Here is a 21386-nt window from a genome sequence, read left to right on the forward strand (position 1 = left end):
AAAATTTTTTTTTGAGAAATTTTAAGAAAATCTTGAAAAAGATCAGTGGAGCTGTGGTGTGGTTCACCAAGTACATTTTAATGGCCTGACTGGGATTAATTGTTCAGAGAATATGGTATTATGTTTGAAGAAATCTTTGTAATTCGTGCTTAATTCAACAACTTGAATTCTCCTCATCTTGGGATTTCTTTTATGATCTGCCATAAAACAAGTCAGAGCTGATTATTACACTTTTATATGACGCACTGCCATATTTCAGGAGCCCTTAAATGTCGCCATAAATCCTCATACTTACAACCATTTTATTCCAAAATGATTATGATAATAATTAAACAAGTGTATATACAATGAACATAGTTTTCTAAATGTGCAATGCACCACCAAAAGAAAACAAAAAATGTGTATAAACTTTTCATAGTTACACATAGAATAAAATTACCAATCGTTGAGTAATGGAAAAACCTGATTAATTAAAACTTAACACAACGCTTGACACAATGATTAAATGACTGCGTTCAAGTGTTGTACTCCATTTTAGATTTATCAAAATCACGATTTTTAACCTTGCCACTCGGTGTCGCTGAATGCTACTCACCGCATCTTCAAGGTCTGAGGTGAGCCTCACTTCTCCTTTGTTCCAATTCACCGTAGTTTCGAGCGTGAGAACTGAGGGAAACATGCACTGATATTAATTTGTGACGAGTCCGTGTGTGTGGAGGTGAATTATGAACACATACACACACACACATACACACTCACCGTTCACCTAAAGTGGTGGGCACAGGCCTGCATGTCTCGGTTTTAAACAGCTGCAGAAATAAACAAACTATAATTATTAGATGTGGAATGGGAACAGGCAGTAAATCCACGGACATGAAATTTGGTGCTGGGGTGAAATCATTTGTGTATGAGGCAGGACACCGTCTAACATGATGAAACTCTCTCTGTGTCCTACCTCTGCTTTAACATGCCCGTTTACGCGAGTTACCGAATGATATATATGACGACGTCATGACTGTTAATATAACGTGTACATTGGTACAACACTGTTAAATACATATTTAATCTGTGTCCTACCTGTGTCCTACCTCTGCTTTAACATGCCCGTTTACGCGAGTTACCGAATGATATATATGACGACGTCATGACTGTTAATATAACGTGTACATTGGTACAACACTGTTAAATACATATTTAATCTGTGTCCTACCTGTGTCCTACCTCTGCTTTAACATGCCCGTTTACGCGAGTTACCGAATGATATATATGACGACGTCATGACTGTTAATATAACGTGTACATTGGTACAACACTGTTAAATACATATTTAATCTGTGTCCTACCTGTGTCCTACCTCTGCTTTAACATGCCCGTTTACGCTAATTACCGAATGATATATATGACGACGTCATGACTGTTAATATAACGTGTACATTGGTACAACACTGTTAAATACATATTTAATTATGCCATTCGTTCAAATGTCTTTTCACGGGATCCAATAAAACTATTGAAAATAATGTTGTTGTTTTGACCTTGTGTTTTTCTAGACATAAGCTGCAAATACGAGGTCAAAAGAATAAGAATTGAGGCATTAAAAATATCACAGCCTGACAACAGCCTGCCCCCTGCTGGACATACACTAACAGCTACTGCTATACCATTCAGTCTGCAACGTCATTCCCCTTGGTGCCATGTTGAAGGGTTTTTTTTTTTCTTTTTTCTTTCATTTTCTGATAGTAAATCAACGTCAGCTGGTTGTTTGACGATCTAGCAAAGCTGGTGATTTGCTGACATGTGATTGGCTGATTGTAACAAGATTTTTTTTAAATGGAACCAGATGACACGATGAAGATTAAAATTAAGCAAAAAAAAAAGTAAAAATAGAATAAGCCATACAAGTGCTGAACCCTCAGTCCATATGTATTGTAGTTCTTACACGTTACAGGTACACGTACGTATAATGCATTACTGACAAGTGATATAAAATGAGCTAAAATGACTAAAGCGTACAGAGAACAGCATATACAAAAGCTTATTTAATCATTCAAGTACCTCTAACTTTATACTTCAGTTCAAAAGCTTCTGTACAAAATGTACAAGAATTGTATCCCATGTTATCCAAAGATTTGCTCAGATATCACCTGGACTAAGAAACAAAAACAAAAAAAAACATTTGACATTGATCAGAGAAAAACTAAAAAACTAAAGAAAAAAAAACAGTGCAACAAATGAATCCACCAAACAAGGATTTCTCATTAAATCTCACAGTGAGACTATATGCAAATATTTGACTGTACTCAATTGTCACTAAAATAAATCACTGAGATGGATGGATGACGCTGTTTGTATATATTCCCTAAATCAGATCAGTTCCCCATAAAAACAGATTAAAATACACTGTTAAAATGAATGATACAGTACAAATAAATTACATTAAGCAAAAAAAATACAGTATAGGGTTATAATTTACCCATATATAATTTATAGGTCAGGTTTCCAACCTGTGATGACTAAGGCTTATTTTAATTCCACTTTATGATGAAGCTAATGGAGGCTAAGAAGCTAAGAAGGTAAAAATCATCAGGACGGAAATGTTTAACATGGAAAGAAGAAGAAAAACATTATCATTGTCACATGTCAGTCTGGTAAACATCAATGGACATATAAGACGAAGAGATTTGTGCAAGTAACAAAGTAAAATTCACATGGACACGTGTGCACAGCTCAGAACAGATACTGGAATTAAAAAAATAAAATAAAAATAGAAACAAAAAGAAAAGTAAAAAGACCAAATGAGGAAGCTCTCTAGGTCCTTGAACCATGTACTTACCCAATCTGACACACTTGAGTTTTTTAAGATCAAAGTCGAAGTGTGACGGACAAAAATCTTTAAAAAAAAACAAACAAAAAAACACACATTCAGACACAGTTCAATTAAAATCCATGTGGTTGAAAATTCCTCTACAAAAATGTACCATTCACTGCCTGGACTCATTTGCACTGAGGAATAAAAGTTAAAAATAAAAATAAAAACATATGGACTTTGCTTTTTTTTTTTTTTTTCAAAAAAACTTCAGTCCAGTTCCTAAACTTGTCAGCCATAACAAAAAATAAAAAAAAAGCTGTCCGGAGGTGGAGGCACTGACTGTTGATGGAGGCAGATGTTTTGGAGCTGAAATGTCCAGGAGACCTTCTCAGTGTCTGTCTAAGTGCTAGTAGACGTCAGTCTGTATGTGCATGTGTGTGTGTGTGTGTGTGCTGTCAAGGTCGCTGCGTGTCGTACTGCTGGTACCGGTTCAGCTTGTCCGGGTCATTGGAGGCCATGTGGGTGAAGTCCTGGAAAATGTCCTGGTAGGTTTCATCCCCTGTGAGGAAGACGATGAGAAAAGACAATGAGAGAAGACATAGAAGAGTGAAGAGGACTGTTTTTATACACAACCATCATATATAAGTAAATAAATAATAAGAAATAAAAAAGTGAATTATTTCTTAGTATTTTCATACATCGCTCTCTGTAAAGAAATTATCTCATAAAATAACCTGGTTCTCGTCACTTAGTTATTTCAGCCAAAAAAAGGAAACAATTTTATGTTTTTAACCACTTGATGGAGACTCACAGCAAAGAGACCTCATCACTACCAGCTCAGGTCACCCTACTCTGCCAAAAGACAAAGGCGACTGAAAACAACTTCTTATTTAGTTTGATAAATCATTTTACTTTCACTGAATTTGCAGTACCACAGCTGGCCACCAGGATTCTTATGGAGAAACAATCGAGTATCTCTTGAGACTATGAGAACGTTATGGATATGTCCTCTACCACAGAATACTTTACAGTATTCCAGTAGTAACACAGCGACTGTAAACGCGTCAGCAGGTTATTAAAACCTGGTTCAACACGTCATGAGAGTTTTACTGTGTTTCAGAGTACAAGTGTAATCAGTGAAAGAAGACAAAGTCGGCCGTACCTGTTAGAGTCTCGGTGTGGCTCGAAATGTGAAAGAGCTCAGCAGAGAGAGAAGAGGATGGATGGAAAAGAAAAGAGGAAGAAGAAGAAGAAGAAGGTTTGTGGAAAAACAGCTAGGGCAGAAACTGGAGAGCGACTCAGGAAGAAAGAGACAAGGCCACAGAGATTAGTTTTCATCAACAACTGTATTCCCTTTTTAAAGTGCAGGCGTTTATGTACAAAAATACAGCTGTGTTGTGTCGGCCTGGGCAGACCAAAGAAAGAAAGGAGGAGAACAGATGAAAGGCACAAACTTCAAAAGGACAGGAAGTGAGGACGGAGGAGTAAAGAATCAGGAGAGGACAACAGTGAGACGCACAGAAGCAGTTTTAGAAATGAAAATAGTGTGGGGGGAAAAATTACATATTGTTTAAATCAGCGTTGAGAAGATAAAGTAAATCAAAAGAAAAATATGTAAAAAATATATATATCAAATAAATACCCTAAAAAAATCCCATTTTAATGTTTGTGACCATTTCACAGAGTGAACGCAGGCTGAGAACCACTGCCTCAATACACTCAACAAGGAAGAAATACTTGAGTTACGGTGAGAGTAATTTAATTAAAAAACAAACTCTCCCATCAGCTCTGAACCTCTCTTACTCTCCTTCATCAGATGATGAAGACACTGATGAAGTGTCTCAGCAGATACTAAATCCTCCCACAAAAATTAAAGCTACTTGAAGATTTTTTTTTCAGTGACATGAAGCACATACTTCAGAGTCCACTACGTCTTTCAATGTCAGTTCTAATGTGTCCACAGTTGACCTGAAGGCAACAACTGTTGACCCCATCAACGTCCCACACCCACACTGGACACTGAGAGAAGAAAAATTCTGTCTAATTTCATTAAATAGAATGAACCTTGGAGCGTCACCAAACCGCAGGAGAACTAGCATTCAATCCAGATGCATCATTATTTTATCAAGTAATTTTTCCCCCCATATCTTCATGTCTCTAACACAGGGAAATGCACAAATGTCTGGTTTCTTTTTCCTGAGAAAATTTGGTCTGAAACTACAATCAGTGACTGCTATTAAATCTGGTGTCTTGCAGATGTTAACTACACACAGTCTACATGTTACACTTCAATTAAAGATTTTGGATGTTGAAAAAGATTTAACCTGACTTTTTTAGTACTACTTAGTATTATTTTATTCTTTAACAAAAAAAGCGATTTAGTGACGTAATGACTTTAACTCTCATTAATCACGGAAACAGTTTACGTTAAAAAATGAATTTAAACAGCGTACGTAGAACCTGTATAACCACTGTGGGATTCCACCATCAGCAGAGGGCGCTGCTCTACCACAATGAACCAGCAGACGTTACCATTTCGTGAAAGTGTTTTAGGATTTATGGCGTCGGGGAAACAAGATAGTAAAAAAAAAAAAAAAAAAGTACCATCCATAACGATGATGAAACTCATCTCCTGCAACAACCTCGTGAGAGTTCAACACAACTACATACCAGTAAAGTGAGGTGATAAATATCTACATACATGTGGATTATTCCTTTAAGGTTATTGCACCAGTATCTGATTTGTTACTCGTTTTGTTTTACAATTCTGGATTAGTCTATGATTGCAGACGAGGAACAAACATGACGACTAAAAAAAAAAAAAAAACTCATTACAATCAATGACTTCTATGACTCCACCTGGTGAAACAGAGTTGCTCTGCTCTTACTATAATGTCAGACTATACAGAAATGCTTTTATACATTCATTTACAACATATGGACTCTACAGTTATAGTACACTATTATCAGTATTTTAGAGAAAAAAAATAGATTTTTTTTAGCTTCATAAAGGGGTAAGACTTGTTGGAGCCTTAAATAAAGGTTCAGTCGTTGCATAACAATTTAACAAGGAATGTGCATAAATTACCTCTGGAAAGTGGAAAATTAAAAAGTCACACAAACCTGTCTGAGACAATAATAAGACACATACTATTTAAAAAAAAAAAAAAAAAAAAACGTCATTCAAAGGTCAGAATTATTGCCGGGGTGTGAACCACATCTTCACATTGAGGTCTGAGCGTCACCGTGGTGGTAGCTACCCCTTTTTGCAAGGACATTGTGACTGGAAGTAACTTCAGTCTCAGAGTTGCATTTTAGAAAACGAGTGAAACTAAAAAAAAAAATTTACTCAAATAGTAAATGAAAAGCAGCGAAGGCTCTGTAGAAAAGAAAATATATTAACACGGTTGTTGTTTTCTATCTTTTCATTTTATGCTCTGTACAATTTTGACATGACAGAAATAGTCACTGAAATGAAAAGGCAGATGTTCCACTTTGGAACAGAAACTGTACAGTAACGTCCAGAGTCCAGGATCTGGACCCTGTCACATTAACACAGTCTAGCACCTGACACTGAACCACACACCAGGGTGCAGTTGTTTTCAGCGGCACCTGGTGGAAGCTGGAAGGTTAAAGGTTAAAGAGAGAGGTGACAGTTAGAGTGGCAGCAAGACGCAGGAGCAAGGGCTGAGACGGACAGAGTTGGACTCAGACATTAACACAGCTGTGATTGGACCAGGACGGAACTCTCTGATTAAAAAAACACTCTGCCGTTTTAAGTGGACTGAGCCCAACTCTGAGACCTAGATTTTAGATTTCCTCTGGTTCAACACTTCTTGGTTTAGAGCAGAGCGGAGCAGAAGACAGTTGTTAGGTTTCATCGAGCTGCAGGCTAATGAACTCCTGCATGCACTTCCTGTACTGCATTTCTGTGGGACTGTTGGTGTTATATTGACCTGACTGGCTGTAGGGACCCTCCGCCTCCCGCATCTCTTCGTTCATCTTCGCAAGTCGTAACCTGGAGAGAAAAACAGAAAAAAATTAGTAAAAGAAATGTTTTTATTTTCTAGAAATAACATTTTGTGGCGAACAAACTTGTGTCTGTTTTTTTATTTTAATTTTAAAGCTAGTTTAAAGTTTTGAGAAAAAGCACCAGGAAATTTAGTATGAGTCACTATTTCTTCGCCTATACTTTTTATAATGTTTTATTTCTACCAGGTCTGTGTTTTCAAATAAAGCTGGAAAAGACAACGTCAACAGCAAAGAAACGCAGATGTGAAGACTTACACAACCTGGAGAGAAAATCAGAAAGAAATTAGTAAAATAAATGTGTTTTTGTTTTCTAGAAATAACATTTTGATACAGCAGTGACACCTTGTGGCGAACAAACTTGTGTCTGGTTTTTTATTTTAATTTTAAACTAGTTAGTAAAAAAAAGTAAGTTATAAGAAAAAGCCTATAATGCCTATAATTTTTTATAATTTTTTATTTCTACCAGGTCTAACAATGTGTTTTCAAATAAAGCTGGAAAAGACAACGTTGTCAACAGCAAAGAAACGCTGATGTGAAGACTTACAATGTGACGATGTCTGCATTGGCCGCCTCCACTGCTATAGTTAGTGGTGTTTTCTCATCAATGTCTGTGGCATTTTGATTCGCTCCTCTTTTTAGGAACAAACACACTTGCCTGAAACACACACAAAATAACCTTAAATACAGATGGTTAAGATAAACAAAAAAAATATATCATGTGGTTTTGACGAGATTGTGAAAGTAGGTTAAAAAAAAAGAAACAGCCCCAGTGTGTCCCAGCATGGTGGCGTGGTGCAGAGGTCCTCGACCCTGAGCGTCCTGTTGGTTCACATTAGCTGCATTCTGAAGCAAAAACTCACAGGTGACCAGTGAGCCCTGAAATTGAATGTTTTAAAAGCAAATTTAATGAAGTCTTTGACTAGAAACCAATCAGCACAAGTGTTTTTTTCCCGACTTCTCTGCTTATCGTGACTTCTCCTGTCACTTTGAATGACAGCAACTGTCTCCAGTCACTTAAAATAGTTCTACTTCAGCACGTCTCTCACTATTTCTCTCCCGCTCACTGGAATTTTTCACACCTCCCTCTGCTGATGTAACAACTGACATTCCTGGAAAATCTCAGCCATACCTCTGTCCTGTACTACTATCACTAATATAACCTATTTTTACTATAGTTCTGCTATAATTCTGTCAAAATCTGTAACCAAAAAAAAAACCAAACTGAACTCACTCCCTGCACGGCCATGATCAGCGGCGTCCTCTTATCATCCTCAGTATTGACCCAGTTGACCTCTGCACCATGGGCCAGTGCCTCTGCCATGTCGGGCAGACTGCGGGAACAGGAGGCCCAGTACAGCTGTAGACCTGGACTGTATTCCTTAGGCTCGTAGAAAACCACCTCCTTACAGGGAGAGGGAGGAGGCAGCGTGGCAGGCATAGCCATGGGTGGAGACTCGGCTGCATCTGAGGAACGACAGTTGGTGTGAGGAGGATGCTTTTTGCACTTCAGACATGGACACTTTGAATGTCAGTTTATCCATATTAAGCATTTGTCTTTGTTTATATTTTTTTACCAGTTGAAGCTCAATGCCCACGGCTCTCACCTGCTTCTACCAAACTGTCATTGGACGGGGTGTTGGCCAACATTTCCCTGCTTCCATCAGCACTGTTTTGGATTCCACTGTCTGCACTTTTTACTGTGAAGCGGAGGATCAGGCTCAATATAAGTGAAGCAGCAAATCACTTGTGTGTAGTAAATCACTTGTGTGTAGTTGTTTGCTGGTTATCCCATTACTGGGAATCATGGAGATGTTCCTAACATTCTGTCAAGTCAATAAACAGGAACCACCGACCGAAACCAACCAAAAACAGATCCTCACCATCACCTCACACTCAGGACCCTTTGAAACCAATAGTACATTAAAATGAAAACAAATGTAAATAACAAACACAGACCCAACCACGTGTGAGGAAACACTTCCAATCTCCCAGGAGGAAAAAAAAACACTTGTTAAACTCTGAGTTCCAGACATGATGCAATAGACCTGGACGAGGGTGGATTGGAGGAGGCGATGAAGGAGAGAGTAAGTCAGTCAGCCAGTAGAGAAGTAAAATAGGAATGAACGGAGGAGGTGGAGAAGCAAGAGAAAACTTAGCCTTTAGTACTTACTGCTCCTGAGCTTGGAGGAGTTGTCAAAGTAGGAGAAGAGTGAATCAAGCTCGTCAGCACAGAAGAGAGAGTCACGGCGAGCCTCCGAGCCACTGGCAACAGCTACGCAAGGGATGATGGGAGTTTGGGAAATTGGTGGGTGAATGGTGTGAATGTTGAGCCAGAGGGGGGGTGGATTGGAAGGATCGAGGGAGGAAGAGGAGGAGGAGGTGTTTTAAAGCAGGAGTTAGTTCAGAAGCACACATCAGCCAAGAGGAGAAAAAAAGTGAGACGAGAGAAACGGCAGAGGAGAAAAGAGTGAAAAGAGCAGTTGAACTAACAGCTGAGCTGACACTGAGAGAGAGAGACAGAGTACGACAGGCAACGGGAAGCAAAGAAGGCTCAGACATATGCTGTCGACACAGAACTACAGTATATGTTTGTCCATGGACGCACACGTCTGCACAGCAAACTGCATATACAAAAGAAGACATGGCTTGTGTTGTCTAGTTTGTATCTTTGTAGGCACAGAAAATCAGGTTGAAACTCATAAAAATGGAAAAAGAATTATTTTTACCAAGGTAAAACTACTTTGGAAGGAAGAAATAGAATTGCCCAGATTCTATTTCTGGGCAATTTTTCTCAATCTGTTCCTCATCCCACCAAAACTGCAGAAACAATTAATTTTAATATTTTCTGTCTGATTACATACATCCCTCAATATTTCCTTTTTTTTGATGTTCACAAGGTTCAGACAGACAGGGAGAGATCTGGAGTGAAGGGTGTTTTTGGTGTTTATCTCTGTTTCACTGACCTGTCTGTCCGGAGGTGTTTGAACCAGGTCGGAGTTTGGGCGTAGGTGGTGGCGGTCTGGGAGGCATGTGATCGGAGCTGCTGCTCAGCCTCTTCTCCTGTTTGCTGAGAGAGACCACTTTGGTGCGAAGCTCCTCGTCAGAAGGTCGACGTACGAACCTACGATCCACGTACTTGGCCTTGATGTAGGCTTCAACCTCATGTCTGTCAGGAAACGGACGAGAATAGTTTTTTTTATTACAAACAGACTCAAAAGCACTGACTTGTGTCAATACATTCTCAGCCATCCAAAACTTTTTTATATATTTTTTAGGACAATCTCTCAGCTCCCAACAATTCCACTGAAAACGAATTAAAGACATAATGAAGATGTCAAGAACTTTTTTTTTTGGTGGGTCCACAGTGTAGCGATAAAAGCTTTAAAATATATATATATAATTTTCTGTGATTTCAGCCAATACCTTGGATCTCCGGGCTGTGGTTTTCTGGCTCCCAGTTCTTCTCTTCGAGCCTCGTAGATTTGGTTGATCGCTCCATTTCCTAATTCACACATTAACTGTGGAGAGACAGCAGGGAAATGAGTCCAACTGGGCAAAAGTATATGAAGAGAGTACATGACACTAACATTCTAACCTTCAGTAGTTCTGGTTCCCATGTGTCCAAAGTCAGAGACCGAACTTTAGAAAAATGCACACCCAGGCTCCTGCAGGTCAACACATTAGACACAGAATGAAACACAAAGCAAAAATAATAAATATTTGTTGACAGTTTCAGTATCAATATCATGATACAATCCCAGTTAAATAATTGCAGCATATGAGAATTCTCAAGTGAAATAAAAAATTTGAACTAAAGGTTACTGGAAACATTTGTGCTGCCAAGTATTTACAACATGTTTTTATGATTCTGTTTAGACTTTTATTCTTTACTGCTTCAAACACATTTAACTCGTTGTTATCATACTGTCCTTCCTGGGCTGCAACAGCAAAGGAGATTTCCACCTCTGTGTATTTTTTTTTACCTGTGAATGCCGGAGCACTGTATACACAGAGTGATGCCCAGATTGATGCTGGCCCAGCGAGGGTCTGGCTGACCACAGTCACAGCAGCAGGAGTTGCCTGGGATGACCAGAACCTTCTGCAGGGCACTCTCTCCCTTCAGCAACCTCTCCTTCTGCTCCCCACCAGAGTCCAAACTCCCCGTGGATGTGGAAGATTTCCTGTCCAGCTTCTAGCATGAGAGAAAAGATAATATAAACAGTCTTCAGAAAAAGGGGAGAGGATTTTATTAAGCTAAGGGCTGAGCAGAAAGGAAACTTAATCCTCGTGGAGACGTGGTGAGAGATAAACATTTGAAAAGGAATTAAGGGAATAAAACCAAGCAGAACAACTTAATTATAAAGCGGTATCATTTTGGGAGTAGAAATATTTATTTCCAGTGTTTTTCCCACTTTTAATAGAGGCTAAGTGGTCTGGGTTTTTTTTCCTTTAGTAACTAGTTTTGAATAGTCTTGATTTCTATATTCATTCCTAATTTTGGTTAAAAAAATGTCTTTAACTGAATGTATAATTAGTATTCAACAGTATAATGTGGACTCATTTTTGTATCTGCTGGCTTGTGTTTGTTTTTTCTCACCTCGCCATCGTCTCCCTTGTCGCGGAAGGCGGAGGCGATGCTGTTCTGGACGGCTTTGATCCAGGCCTGACGCAGCTTCTCCGAGTCTGCCTGCATCATACAACTCCTGTGAGAAAACGCAGAGACATCGCACTACTGTTAGTGCGAGTGGACAAATGTGGTAGAAAAGGTAAACAACCGCAGCAGCTCTACGTGTCTGAGCTCATTAGTTTGATCCGTGGAGACACTTCTGCGACTCCGGGACTCACTTGGTGGGTGACACCACCTCGAAACAGAAGCGCCGCTCTATGTCCTCACAGTGTTTGACTGTACAGAGCCTCAGGTCCTCCACCACCACTGTGGGGTTGTCCTAAGGCAGAGACACAACAACAGCATCGTAAACATTATCACTGAAGCATCAACATCTCTCACACTATGGTAGTTGATATTCTCACAGCATCTATTTTCAGGTTTAACAAGAATGCTCTCCTTATCTGCAGTAGGATATCTTTAAAACCCAAAATAAAAACACACTTTCAAATGCACTAGAAATACACAAGCTTTCTGCAGCAAGACAAAAAGACAATAAACATTTTATTTCCCCACTGTAAGAAAATGTCTTATTGTCCCCTGAAAGAGACAACAATGAGAGCAATGATAATATTTTTCTTTAAAGGACAAGAAAACAAAATGTCTTTATAAATATAGTATAGCGTAGTAGTATATACTGTACGTTTCTTGAGACTCAAGTATCTACACTACACTGTGTCTGATGATGGCTGAAGTTCAGTGAGTCACATGACCTACCTTAAATTTCTTCTGGTACACAAGCTGATTGTTCTGGATGGAAAACCAACGCCTAAAAAAGAAATCACAAATATATATTTGACTAGTTTAACATCAACTGTCCTCCCAAATATAATCCACTGCAGCTAGTCTTCATCGTTTACAAACTGAAGGTGCGTCTCTTGTACCTGTTCCAGGTCTTGAAGGCGTTGCTGGCCCTCTTGAACAGATATCCCTCCATGGCGATGCCGTTGTCTGCGTCCACATTGTACTCCAGCTTTGCGTCGTCATTTGAAAAATCCTACAACAATTTGAAAATTGAGGAGAAGGAAAAGAAACAAGGATTGTGTTAAAATATTGATTCAATGTTTTTATGGTGAAATTGTCAGGTCTAGGAACATCATCTGGGTGTGAGTTTTAACATTAAATTGTAGGCTGTAGAAAAACTACTGCTCACACTGACCTCATGGTTTTTATGGTAAACCAGAAAACAAGAGCCTTAAGACTCAAAATAGTAACGTAAATAAATACCAGATATTACATATGACACACAGCTTCAACATCAATGGGATCATTTTATAAACAAAAAAAAACCTTATGTGTTAAATAAGTTGTTAACAACCTACAAACACACACACACACACACACACCAACACTCAGTGAGTCTAAATCTTTTCATATCACTGTTGTGATGCACAAAAACTACCCTAGGACTCTGGGGTATTCTGGTAGACAGCAAGACACCTCTGAGGAGCAGAGCATCTTCCACGACTTTCACATGTTTCTTTTTCCAGACCGGACTCTGCTCCTGCTCTAACTCACTCAGCTGTGCTGTGCTGTGCTGTGCTGTGTTGTCATGGCCCTGTGCCTGTGGTCTGACTATCTTTAACTACCCGAGCTGCTGCCACACTTTCCCGACACCCGCCCAGCTTTCTCAGTTTCAAGTGAGACTTGATCGCCATTGTGTGTGTGTTTGAGTATGTGTGTGTGTGTGTTGTCCTCGTCGAGAGTCAGTTTACATCTAAGGTCATCATCTCAACATCTACGTCTCTTGCTGTAACTGAGTTTCTTAGTGTTTCGGACTGAGTCATCACGACCATCATGATGAAAAAAAAAACCCAACAAGTAAAATAAACAGTTAAAAATATTATAAAAAGAGTATTATAACAAATAATATAAATACATCCAACAAAAACAATACTTAAAATTCCGAGGTAAACATATCGATGTCAGTCATTATTCATGAGCAGTTTTTTTTATCTGGTGTCAGATACAAGACAGGTAAAAATTTCCAACATTAAGTAATACACGCTGACCTCCTGGCGAAACACTAGCATGATGTCTAAACAAATAATGCTGACGACATGAGCGGACGTTTGTCATCGTCTCATGTTTGCTTCCCGGAAAGAAAGTGCAGAATTCCTCTACACATATTTTCATTACATTCGTATTTATTTCCTCTACAGAGAAAACGTCTACTGACTACAGATGTTGTCAATGCTCTACAGGACACAGCTAGCAGTGAGTCACCTCTGCATGTCCTGATGTCTGATGACCAGCTGGCTAAGAAACGCCAGAAGGCAACAACTAAGTATAACTTTTTCAAGGATGTAATCTTCCTTCTGACTTTTAGGATAAGTTTTATTATTTTAACCAGTAAATGTAAATCATAAATCCTGATATTAAAAACAATTTACAGCACCCCCAGAGAATAATAAACAGAGGTTACGTGCTCTAATATTTTTCCCAAAAAACTTCAAAAACGTCCACCCTTTGATTTTAGTTCAACTCACAATACAACACCAAATTCTTCTGCATGACATGCAGTGGCCCAGTGAGTTTATTTTTAAGTAACCCAAGAGAATAAAATACATCTATCAAAAGCTGACGGCTGAGGAGATAAAAAAAAAGTAGCTTTTGATTTTCAACAACCATTTGAAGAGAGGAGAGCAATTCCATGACATTGGTCTCTGATTGCACTTTTATCTCCGAGGTCATCCTTATAGATGTGTCACAATCCTTCTGTATTTCTTGTGTGAGTTACTAATTATCTGTGACAACTAAAAAAAAAACATCAAACATTTAAAGAGAGCTAATGCTCAAGGTATTAGCAGGGTGTTTGCTGTTAGTTCCTGCAACATTTAAGCATTAGCATTGAATACATTTGACAACAGGGGTGTTTTGACTCAACATCTAAGAACTACAGTGTGATAGCACCCTCCAAAGCAACAGAGTACGACTGTATCTCACAGCAGTTCAAAAAGTTCACAGTGCAACACGGCGGTCACTGACAGCAGGATATTTATATGAATCATGCTGCATGATCAAAATGTGCACAAAACAGATGATGCTGGTGCAAACAAGTCAAACACTGCAATGCAGTCTCTTTATGCACGGACAGGTCAGCAAAACGGTGGAGGTGAACGACACGGACAGGTAGGGTTACAAAAACGGAAGTCAGATGGAAAGAAAAAAAAATCGATGCAGTGACTCTACGTACGGAGGTCGACCTCCACGCACAAAAGTTGCGGCAGTCTGGTAAAAAGTCAGGTTCAGTCATCTCCTAAAACATTACATAAAGAGTGTCAACATTCAACTATCAGAGGGACTTAAAAAGAGACACATTCACACTGAACAACACAAACACAAAACTGACTACAGTGACAGTGTCAATGGACAGAAACTCAGTCCAGCTCTTTGTTCCACTCACCAGATACCACACGTAGTGAAAGCGGCTGAAAATCTTCATTTTGTGATTGTTTCCAGAATCTTCGTTAAACCCTAATGTTTACCTCAGGAGCATCTCAGTGACAGTGTGGCGCGATAGTCAACGACACTCTTCCCTCGCCTCCACCTCCTCCTCCTCCTCCTCCTCCTCCTCTTCTACTCTGTACATGCCAATCTTAAGTTTCATCACAGGTTCTGGTACTCCTCCTCCTGACTTCAAGCTGATCACTTTGCATGTACAGTAGGTGTGTGTGCACATGGGCATGTACTCTGTTTGTATGTGATGGGTTTCAATTAGAATCAGAATGAAAAAATGCCTCACTTTATCTTTCTCGCTATAAGTATCATTGACGTTCTTAACTCGAGAACGATGGTCGTGTTTGTTTTTTACTTCACATCCCTCTCAGTCTCCAACCGCCCTGACGCCACCGACTCCTGTTTAATGTCTTTACAGGAGCTGGCTGCAGGAGTGAGCTGCTTCGTGCTCACCCCTGCTAATGCTGAATAATTCACAAGGTCACATAGGCACCACCTCAAACCCGCTCCTTCAACTCCCACCGGGGCGGACTGTTTCATCAATACAAAGATAATGAGACGGTTTTATGAGCAAACACAAATAAGGAAGACGATATGCACAGGACTGACACAAGCACACATAAATAAAAATGAGCCCTGGGGGAGCAACAACTGAAGGTTTTACAGTCAAATGACACAAAACAACACGCAGAAAAAAATGTCGATGCAGCGATGTGACCGCAAGATCCTTTACAAAATTTAAATATCGACTAATACGTATTTCAGCCAGGTCAATTACCTCATTAATCAACTCTTCTAATCAAGATAGTATCATAATATATCTCTGAAATGACTTAAAGTTAAACCAAAAAGTATAGAATAAAGGTAGTGTGGGAGAAAGAAGAATTATATTTAAAAAAATTATACATATATATATATAAATCAAATGAAAAAGCAAGAAAAGTTAGAAAAAAAGGGGTGAGATTAAGAGCTTACCTGCAGAGCAGCCTGTACAGAGTAGGAAAAGATGGAAGGAAAAGAGTTGGAAAAAGCAGGAAAAGAGGAGACAGTTAGATTGGAACGTAAACAGCAGGATGTAACAGTGAAGCAAGAGACAATATAAAAATAGGATCAAATAAATGGAGCGAGAAGAGGCTGAGGATAGGCTGTCCTTGTAAAGTGCTCATACTGTAGAGCTCTCAGAGCTGGGCTTCAACAAAACTGTGTTGTGTTGTTGGTTGTTAATAAGCAGCGATTTAAAAAAATGGAGATCTTTGGTACCCAATTTTTATTTATCTACCTTGGCCAAAATACTGCGGTGAGGATGGGAGGCAGCTGAAACAGAAGCCTGTGTGTTTGGAGACAGGTTCCTGTCAGCTGTCAATAATGCATGGTCATGTGTAGATGAGCTCATCCACTGGAATCACCTGACACTGAGGTCAGAATACTTCCTTCATTTATGCAGACGGTAAACAACTTCAGCACATGAGTATTTTAACTTTAACCTAACTAACTTTTTTAAAAATTATATATTGTTTATATAATTTTTAAGAAGTGCCTTCTCATTGGACCGCCTGTTGCCTCTGACAGTCTAAACTGACCAATGGTGTAATGTGAGGGTGTTTCTATGACATGTCCACAGTGAATCCCACTCTCACCCACCGACCGCTGGTATTGGCTACAGCCTCAACCAATGACTATACGGCTTAGGCAGTAGAAACACTCTGAATCACAGACATTATTTTTTAAATGAGAATCAAGCAAATGTTATTAAATGTTATTTTTCTCGTAAAGCCCTCAATTAACTATTGTTTTGATGCGAGAGTCAAGTGCTAATAACGACTGTTTTTTCCCACTGTATTTTCCACATTACTGGGTTAAAAGTGGCACAATATTTTGAGGGTGTGAGTGTGTGAAAGGCTGTACTTTTTGCTGGATGGTGGAGTGTTTCTGCTCCATGTCTCTCTTTTCTTTGGCACCATCCACCACCAGCTGGTCCAACTGCAAGACACAGAACAACAAATTAGTCATGTCCACGTATATTTGAATCAGGAAACACTAAGATAACTAAAGACAAAGTTGCACCCATCAGTTTCCTTGTGTTTCTTTATACTTGGACTGTTATATATATATATGAACAATTGACGTTTCTGAAAATAAACTATTTAAATTAAAGGACTTCTTGGAGCTTAAAAATGTATTTACAGTGAAATTACACGTGTGTTCCCTAATAACCTGCTGCTACACTTTGAATAAAAACAATCGTTATTTAATTTTAGGTCAATATCGCTTAAGAAAACTGGGAATTCCATTCTTCGTAAACAACCAAGTGTTCAAAAATAAACATACAGTATACAGTACAGTTAGTGGTTTGTTTGAATCACTTTTTTATATAGAAAAGAAAACCACTGAAAGAAACACATCTGTGACAGTGTGCAACAATGACGCCATATTGAAAAATGTGGGTGCATTGTTACCAAAACATTAGCCGTGTTCATTATTTGCTTTTAAATGCCTGCGGTGCTTTTTAAATGCAACAGGAACCACAACTAGAAGAAGCTAATGGGCCACTCACACTGATGGCTCTCAGACAAAAATGCAGCAAATGACAACAAACACTTTACGTTCTTTTTCGACAGAGACTGAAGTTGAACAGCCTGGATTTAGTTAAAAATAAATAAATAAAAAAAGCTGCTCACAAGGACATTATTATTCTGCTATCTGATTTACACTGAGAAAATACCAGCATTTCAGGACTTTTTTATTTAGTTTGGAGGGGAAATGGGTGGAAACAAGAGCAGCGGGTTGATAGCATCAGATGGAAAATGTTTTTTTCTCATCACACCAAAACAACTAGACTCGACTCCAGTCCAGTCCAGTCCAGTCCAGGTTGTCTACTTGTCTATCTATAATAACAGGGATGTGTATGAGAGCGTTGTTCTCCACATATTTTACATCTTATCTTACTCACTGTGGAGATCGTACTGACAACGTCAGGTCTCAAACATTACAGTCAGTCTGCCTTTGTTTGTCGCCCAGAGTAAAGAGCACTAAGATCTGTCCTGACAAGTAACTGTGATGACAATCTGAGTGAATCATGGAAAAGTTACAAAATGTCCCATGGAATGAAAACAAGAAAAAAGAAAATTATAAACAGCTCAGCTGTGAGCAGCTTTGTCATGGAAATAGATGGACATTTTTAGTAGCCGGGAATTCATAAAAGCTACATATTTCATTTAAGTCATTATGTTGTTGTAAAATAAACTCGTGGAGAATTCCAGAAATGTTGGCTTATCTTTCCAGTCCCAGTGTGGGTTCTGTATCTAAGACAAACAACCACATATTTTTCAAATCTCATGGTTTTTCCGGCATCCTCTCAGATTTACCCTCTTCCTGTGTTTTTGTCTTTAACACCATTTAGTCCCTCATTTGTGTCCTGTTCTTAGAAGAACCCAAACCACAGTGTGTCGATTTTCACTTTAAAACCACCACCTCACATGTTACATTTAGCGAGTATTTTTCACTTCACAATTGTACAACTGTGAAACAAATCTTTTACTGATATCTGCATTTCTGCACATGGAAGAATATATGTTTTTATGAAGTGTTGTATCGTGCAAAAAAAAAATTGGACTGTCAGACACAATCATTTTACTTATTAATAAAAAACAAGGTAGATGGCATTAATTAATTACAATTGTTTTTAAAAAATGAACTTTTTTAACCGTACATACAAGATTCAGATTATACTCTATTTGCCTAAAAACTGCAACTACGTAGGATTGTGACCCTGATCTCTTTCTGACAGCATCAAGTGACAATTATCAGACCTGTTGACAGCTCCTCCACACCTCCCTGCAGAGCCGCTCCACCTTTTTCAGCTTCATGATGCAAACAGAACAAATAATCCAGTTTAGTTCTGATCCTGTTGGACTTGCAGCTCTGAATTCAGTTGAACGGAGTTGAAAACACAGCTTTCTCTCCTCTCTCTCCTCACTGTTCTGGGTCTTGATCTCTTCTGTCCTTCTTCTCACACAATCCTTGCTTTTCCTGTGAGTTCTGATGCCACAGACTTACAACCCATAGTTTTCCATTCTGTTTCAATCACTTCAAGGAACATTACATTGTCTCCTGTTACTTCCCAAAATTAGCTCGAAGCTTTTCTCCCCACTCCTCGATTGTTACTATCAGTTTCCTGATAGTACCAACATCAAATGGTTTCAACTCCAGAGCAGGGGATTTAGAAACCACAGTCTTTATGTCGGTCCAATTTGGAGAGCAGCCGTCTTCTATCTTCAGTTCTGGTTGTCCCTATTTAGGTTTGTCAAATTAAGAAACATTGTTTAATTCCTGTATGTAATTTTGGGTTGGTTCACCAGTCAGAAAAACATGTTTCCAAACTCCACTCGGCATCTTCTGAACTTCTACATCCTTGCCACAACTCTTTCTTTTCTCTTGGTCTTGCATCTTCATCAGCGATGTGTTTCTTTCTAGCGTCCACTCATCCGTCAAACCACACAGTGAACATGACTGAAGAAAAATCCCTTTTCCATCCAGCTGGTTACTCTCTTCCTCATTCCTTCTGACTGTAGCAGCAGCAGCAGCAGCTCCTCTACGATAATCATCTTAAAGACACGTTCAGCCCATCCTCTGGCTCAAAGGGAAGGCGCTGTTTATCAGAGGACTCACACGGACAGGGCTCAGACAAATGCACTCACAGGTTGTCTGAGAGTAAAAGTCTAAAGGATCAGGATCAGGGTAGAGTTGAACAGCCTCCAAAAACGTGACTGTAAACCCAAGGGCTCTTTTCTAAACACGTGAGTGTTGATATGAAGTTTTATTTTAGTCTCTTCTTGAGTTGGTTTTCAGCTCCAAAGCCAAACATTTAAACTATACAACAATACTCTTCTTGTCTCCATTAGCAAACCTGTTTATACAAGACCACGCAGTGGAGTTTAAACATGGCTGACAGTTGTTCTTTCCTCCACTAAAGATATTTTTCCTGCTTACGTTACACGAATTAATATCAGTTTGTTTTGACTAAACCAGAGGGGGCATTGTTTGATTTGACAAGAATAAATATATATGAAATGAAAGCAAATTAAACTGGGGAATTAGAACTGAAATAATATCTATTTGCTTAAAAGAAATAATAAACATATATAGATTAGATTCGATGAGTTTTACATCTTTTCACACTGGTCCATGACCATTACATATATACACATGCACAAAATGTAAATTTCACATCAAATGTCTATTTTACAACAGACTGAATTCAAACAGAAACATTCTGTTCTCCAAAAGGCACAACTGTGTTTGTGTAACTCAAAAATAACAGACTTGAGGAGGCCACACAGTGGGAGGTTGGTAAGTGCTCTTGCCATACAGCAAGATGACGGTAACTGCAGAGTTTTTTATGTTTTTCCTTTGTGTGTGTGAGTTCTCCCCCAGGTACTCTGGTTTCCTCCCACATTCCACAAACATGAACATTGGGGATTGGGTTAACTGGACACTCTACAGTCACCATAGGCATTAGTGTGAATTTTAACAGTTGTTTGTCGCTCTATGTGTCAGCAAGGGACTCCACCCTGAGCCCCTCACCCCACAACTACTGGGATCAGCTCCAGGCTTTTGTTTTACGAAGTACAAGGACATTTTTAGTAGTAGGTTAGGCCTAAACTTAACTTAGCCATACAAAAAAAAATCTGCAGTTTTTCTTATGAAAGCTAAACCTACAAAACCAAATGTTTATTTTCACTGAACACGAATAAAGAAAATTCTGTTCTGAACTGACAGATTTCTCCTTTAAGACACCTGCTGTTCAGACTCTTGCCGACTGCTTCACTGAGGCCATCTCTCCAGTCTGCCAGATTGCTGCCTGCTTAGTGTCAGCATGAAGCCAACGTCCCAAAAATAAAACTCCTCTTTATTTATTTATTTATATGTTGTTTTTTTTGCTCTGAAATCTAACTCATTATGTTCAACTGACACAAATTTACAGATGTTGCGATATTTAATATGTCCAAAGGTAAAGCACACGGCACTTGTGTCACATTTAAATGTCGTGCGGTGCTGCGGCACGTACCTGTCCTCCGAGCTGTTTCATGAGCGGCTGTAGTTCACTGAAGAGGTCATATCCCTGATGGAAGAACGTCAAGTGGGCGTACATGAAGGACAGCATCTGAAAGAAAACACAGTGATGAGTTGGAAACACCACAATGAAATGATGATGTAAAGGTCACTGGGCAGGATTAAAAAAACGACTCACGGATTTCAAGATTTCCGATCTTCTTTTGGATTGTAGCACATTAATCTGCAATGAGACAAAAAAAGACAGTTTTAAAGCTACTCTGTTGTTGACGAGTAAACACAACAAATACGGTCTGTAAAAAAAAAAAAAAATGAACACAACAAATAATGTTTGTAAAAAAAAAAAGA

At 38.9% G+C, this 21386-nt stretch overlaps 1 protein-coding gene across 2 annotated transcripts in view; it reads right to left on the minus strand.

The window, feature by feature from the left end:
* Nucleotides 1–1898: 1898 nt before the first annotated feature.
* The window catches only part of acap2a (ArfGAP with coiled-coil, ankyrin repeat and PH domains 2a), a 36582-nt gene continuing 17094 nt past the window's right edge, over nt 1899–21386 (minus strand). Inside the window, exons 7-24 of one of the 2 annotated variants that reach the window (XM_025065563.1) lie at nt 21217–21261; nt 21034–21129; nt 16872–16946; nt 12392–12504; nt 12225–12276; nt 11687–11787; nt 11439–11544; nt 10825–11033; nt 10437–10506; nt 10265–10359; nt 9805–10007; nt 9012–9113; nt 8446–8538; nt 8073–8305; nt 7608–7717; nt 7386–7496; nt 6766–6827; nt 1899–3368 (exon numbers count right to left, since the gene is read on the minus strand). In XM_025065563.1, coding sequence (XP_024921331.1) covers nt 3265–3368; nt 6766–6827; nt 7386–7496; nt 7608–7717; nt 8073–8305; nt 8446–8538; nt 9012–9113; nt 9805–10007; nt 10265–10359; nt 10437–10506; nt 10825–11033; nt 11439–11544; nt 11687–11787; nt 12225–12276; nt 12392–12504; nt 16872–16946; nt 21034–21129; nt 21217–21261 — 1980 coding nt within the window. In that variant the 3' untranslated portion in view covers nt 1899–3264. The remainder of the gene's footprint in view (nt 3369–6765; nt 6828–7385; nt 7497–7607; nt 7718–8072; nt 8306–8445; nt 8539–9011; nt 9114–9804; nt 10008–10264; nt 10360–10436; nt 10507–10824; nt 11034–11438; nt 11545–11686; nt 11788–12224; nt 12277–12391; nt 12505–16871; nt 16947–21033; nt 21130–21216; nt 21262–21386) is intronic. The other variant, XM_025065568.1, reaches the window with a different exon arrangement.

Source organism: Cynoglossus semilaevis, chromosome 2 (genome assembly GCF_000523025.1).
Source record: "Cynoglossus semilaevis isolate Cse_v1.0 chromosome 2, Cse_v1.0, whole genome shotgun sequence".
NCBI classification, from domain to species: domain Eukaryota; kingdom Metazoa; phylum Chordata; class Actinopteri; order Pleuronectiformes; family Cynoglossidae; genus Cynoglossus; species Cynoglossus semilaevis.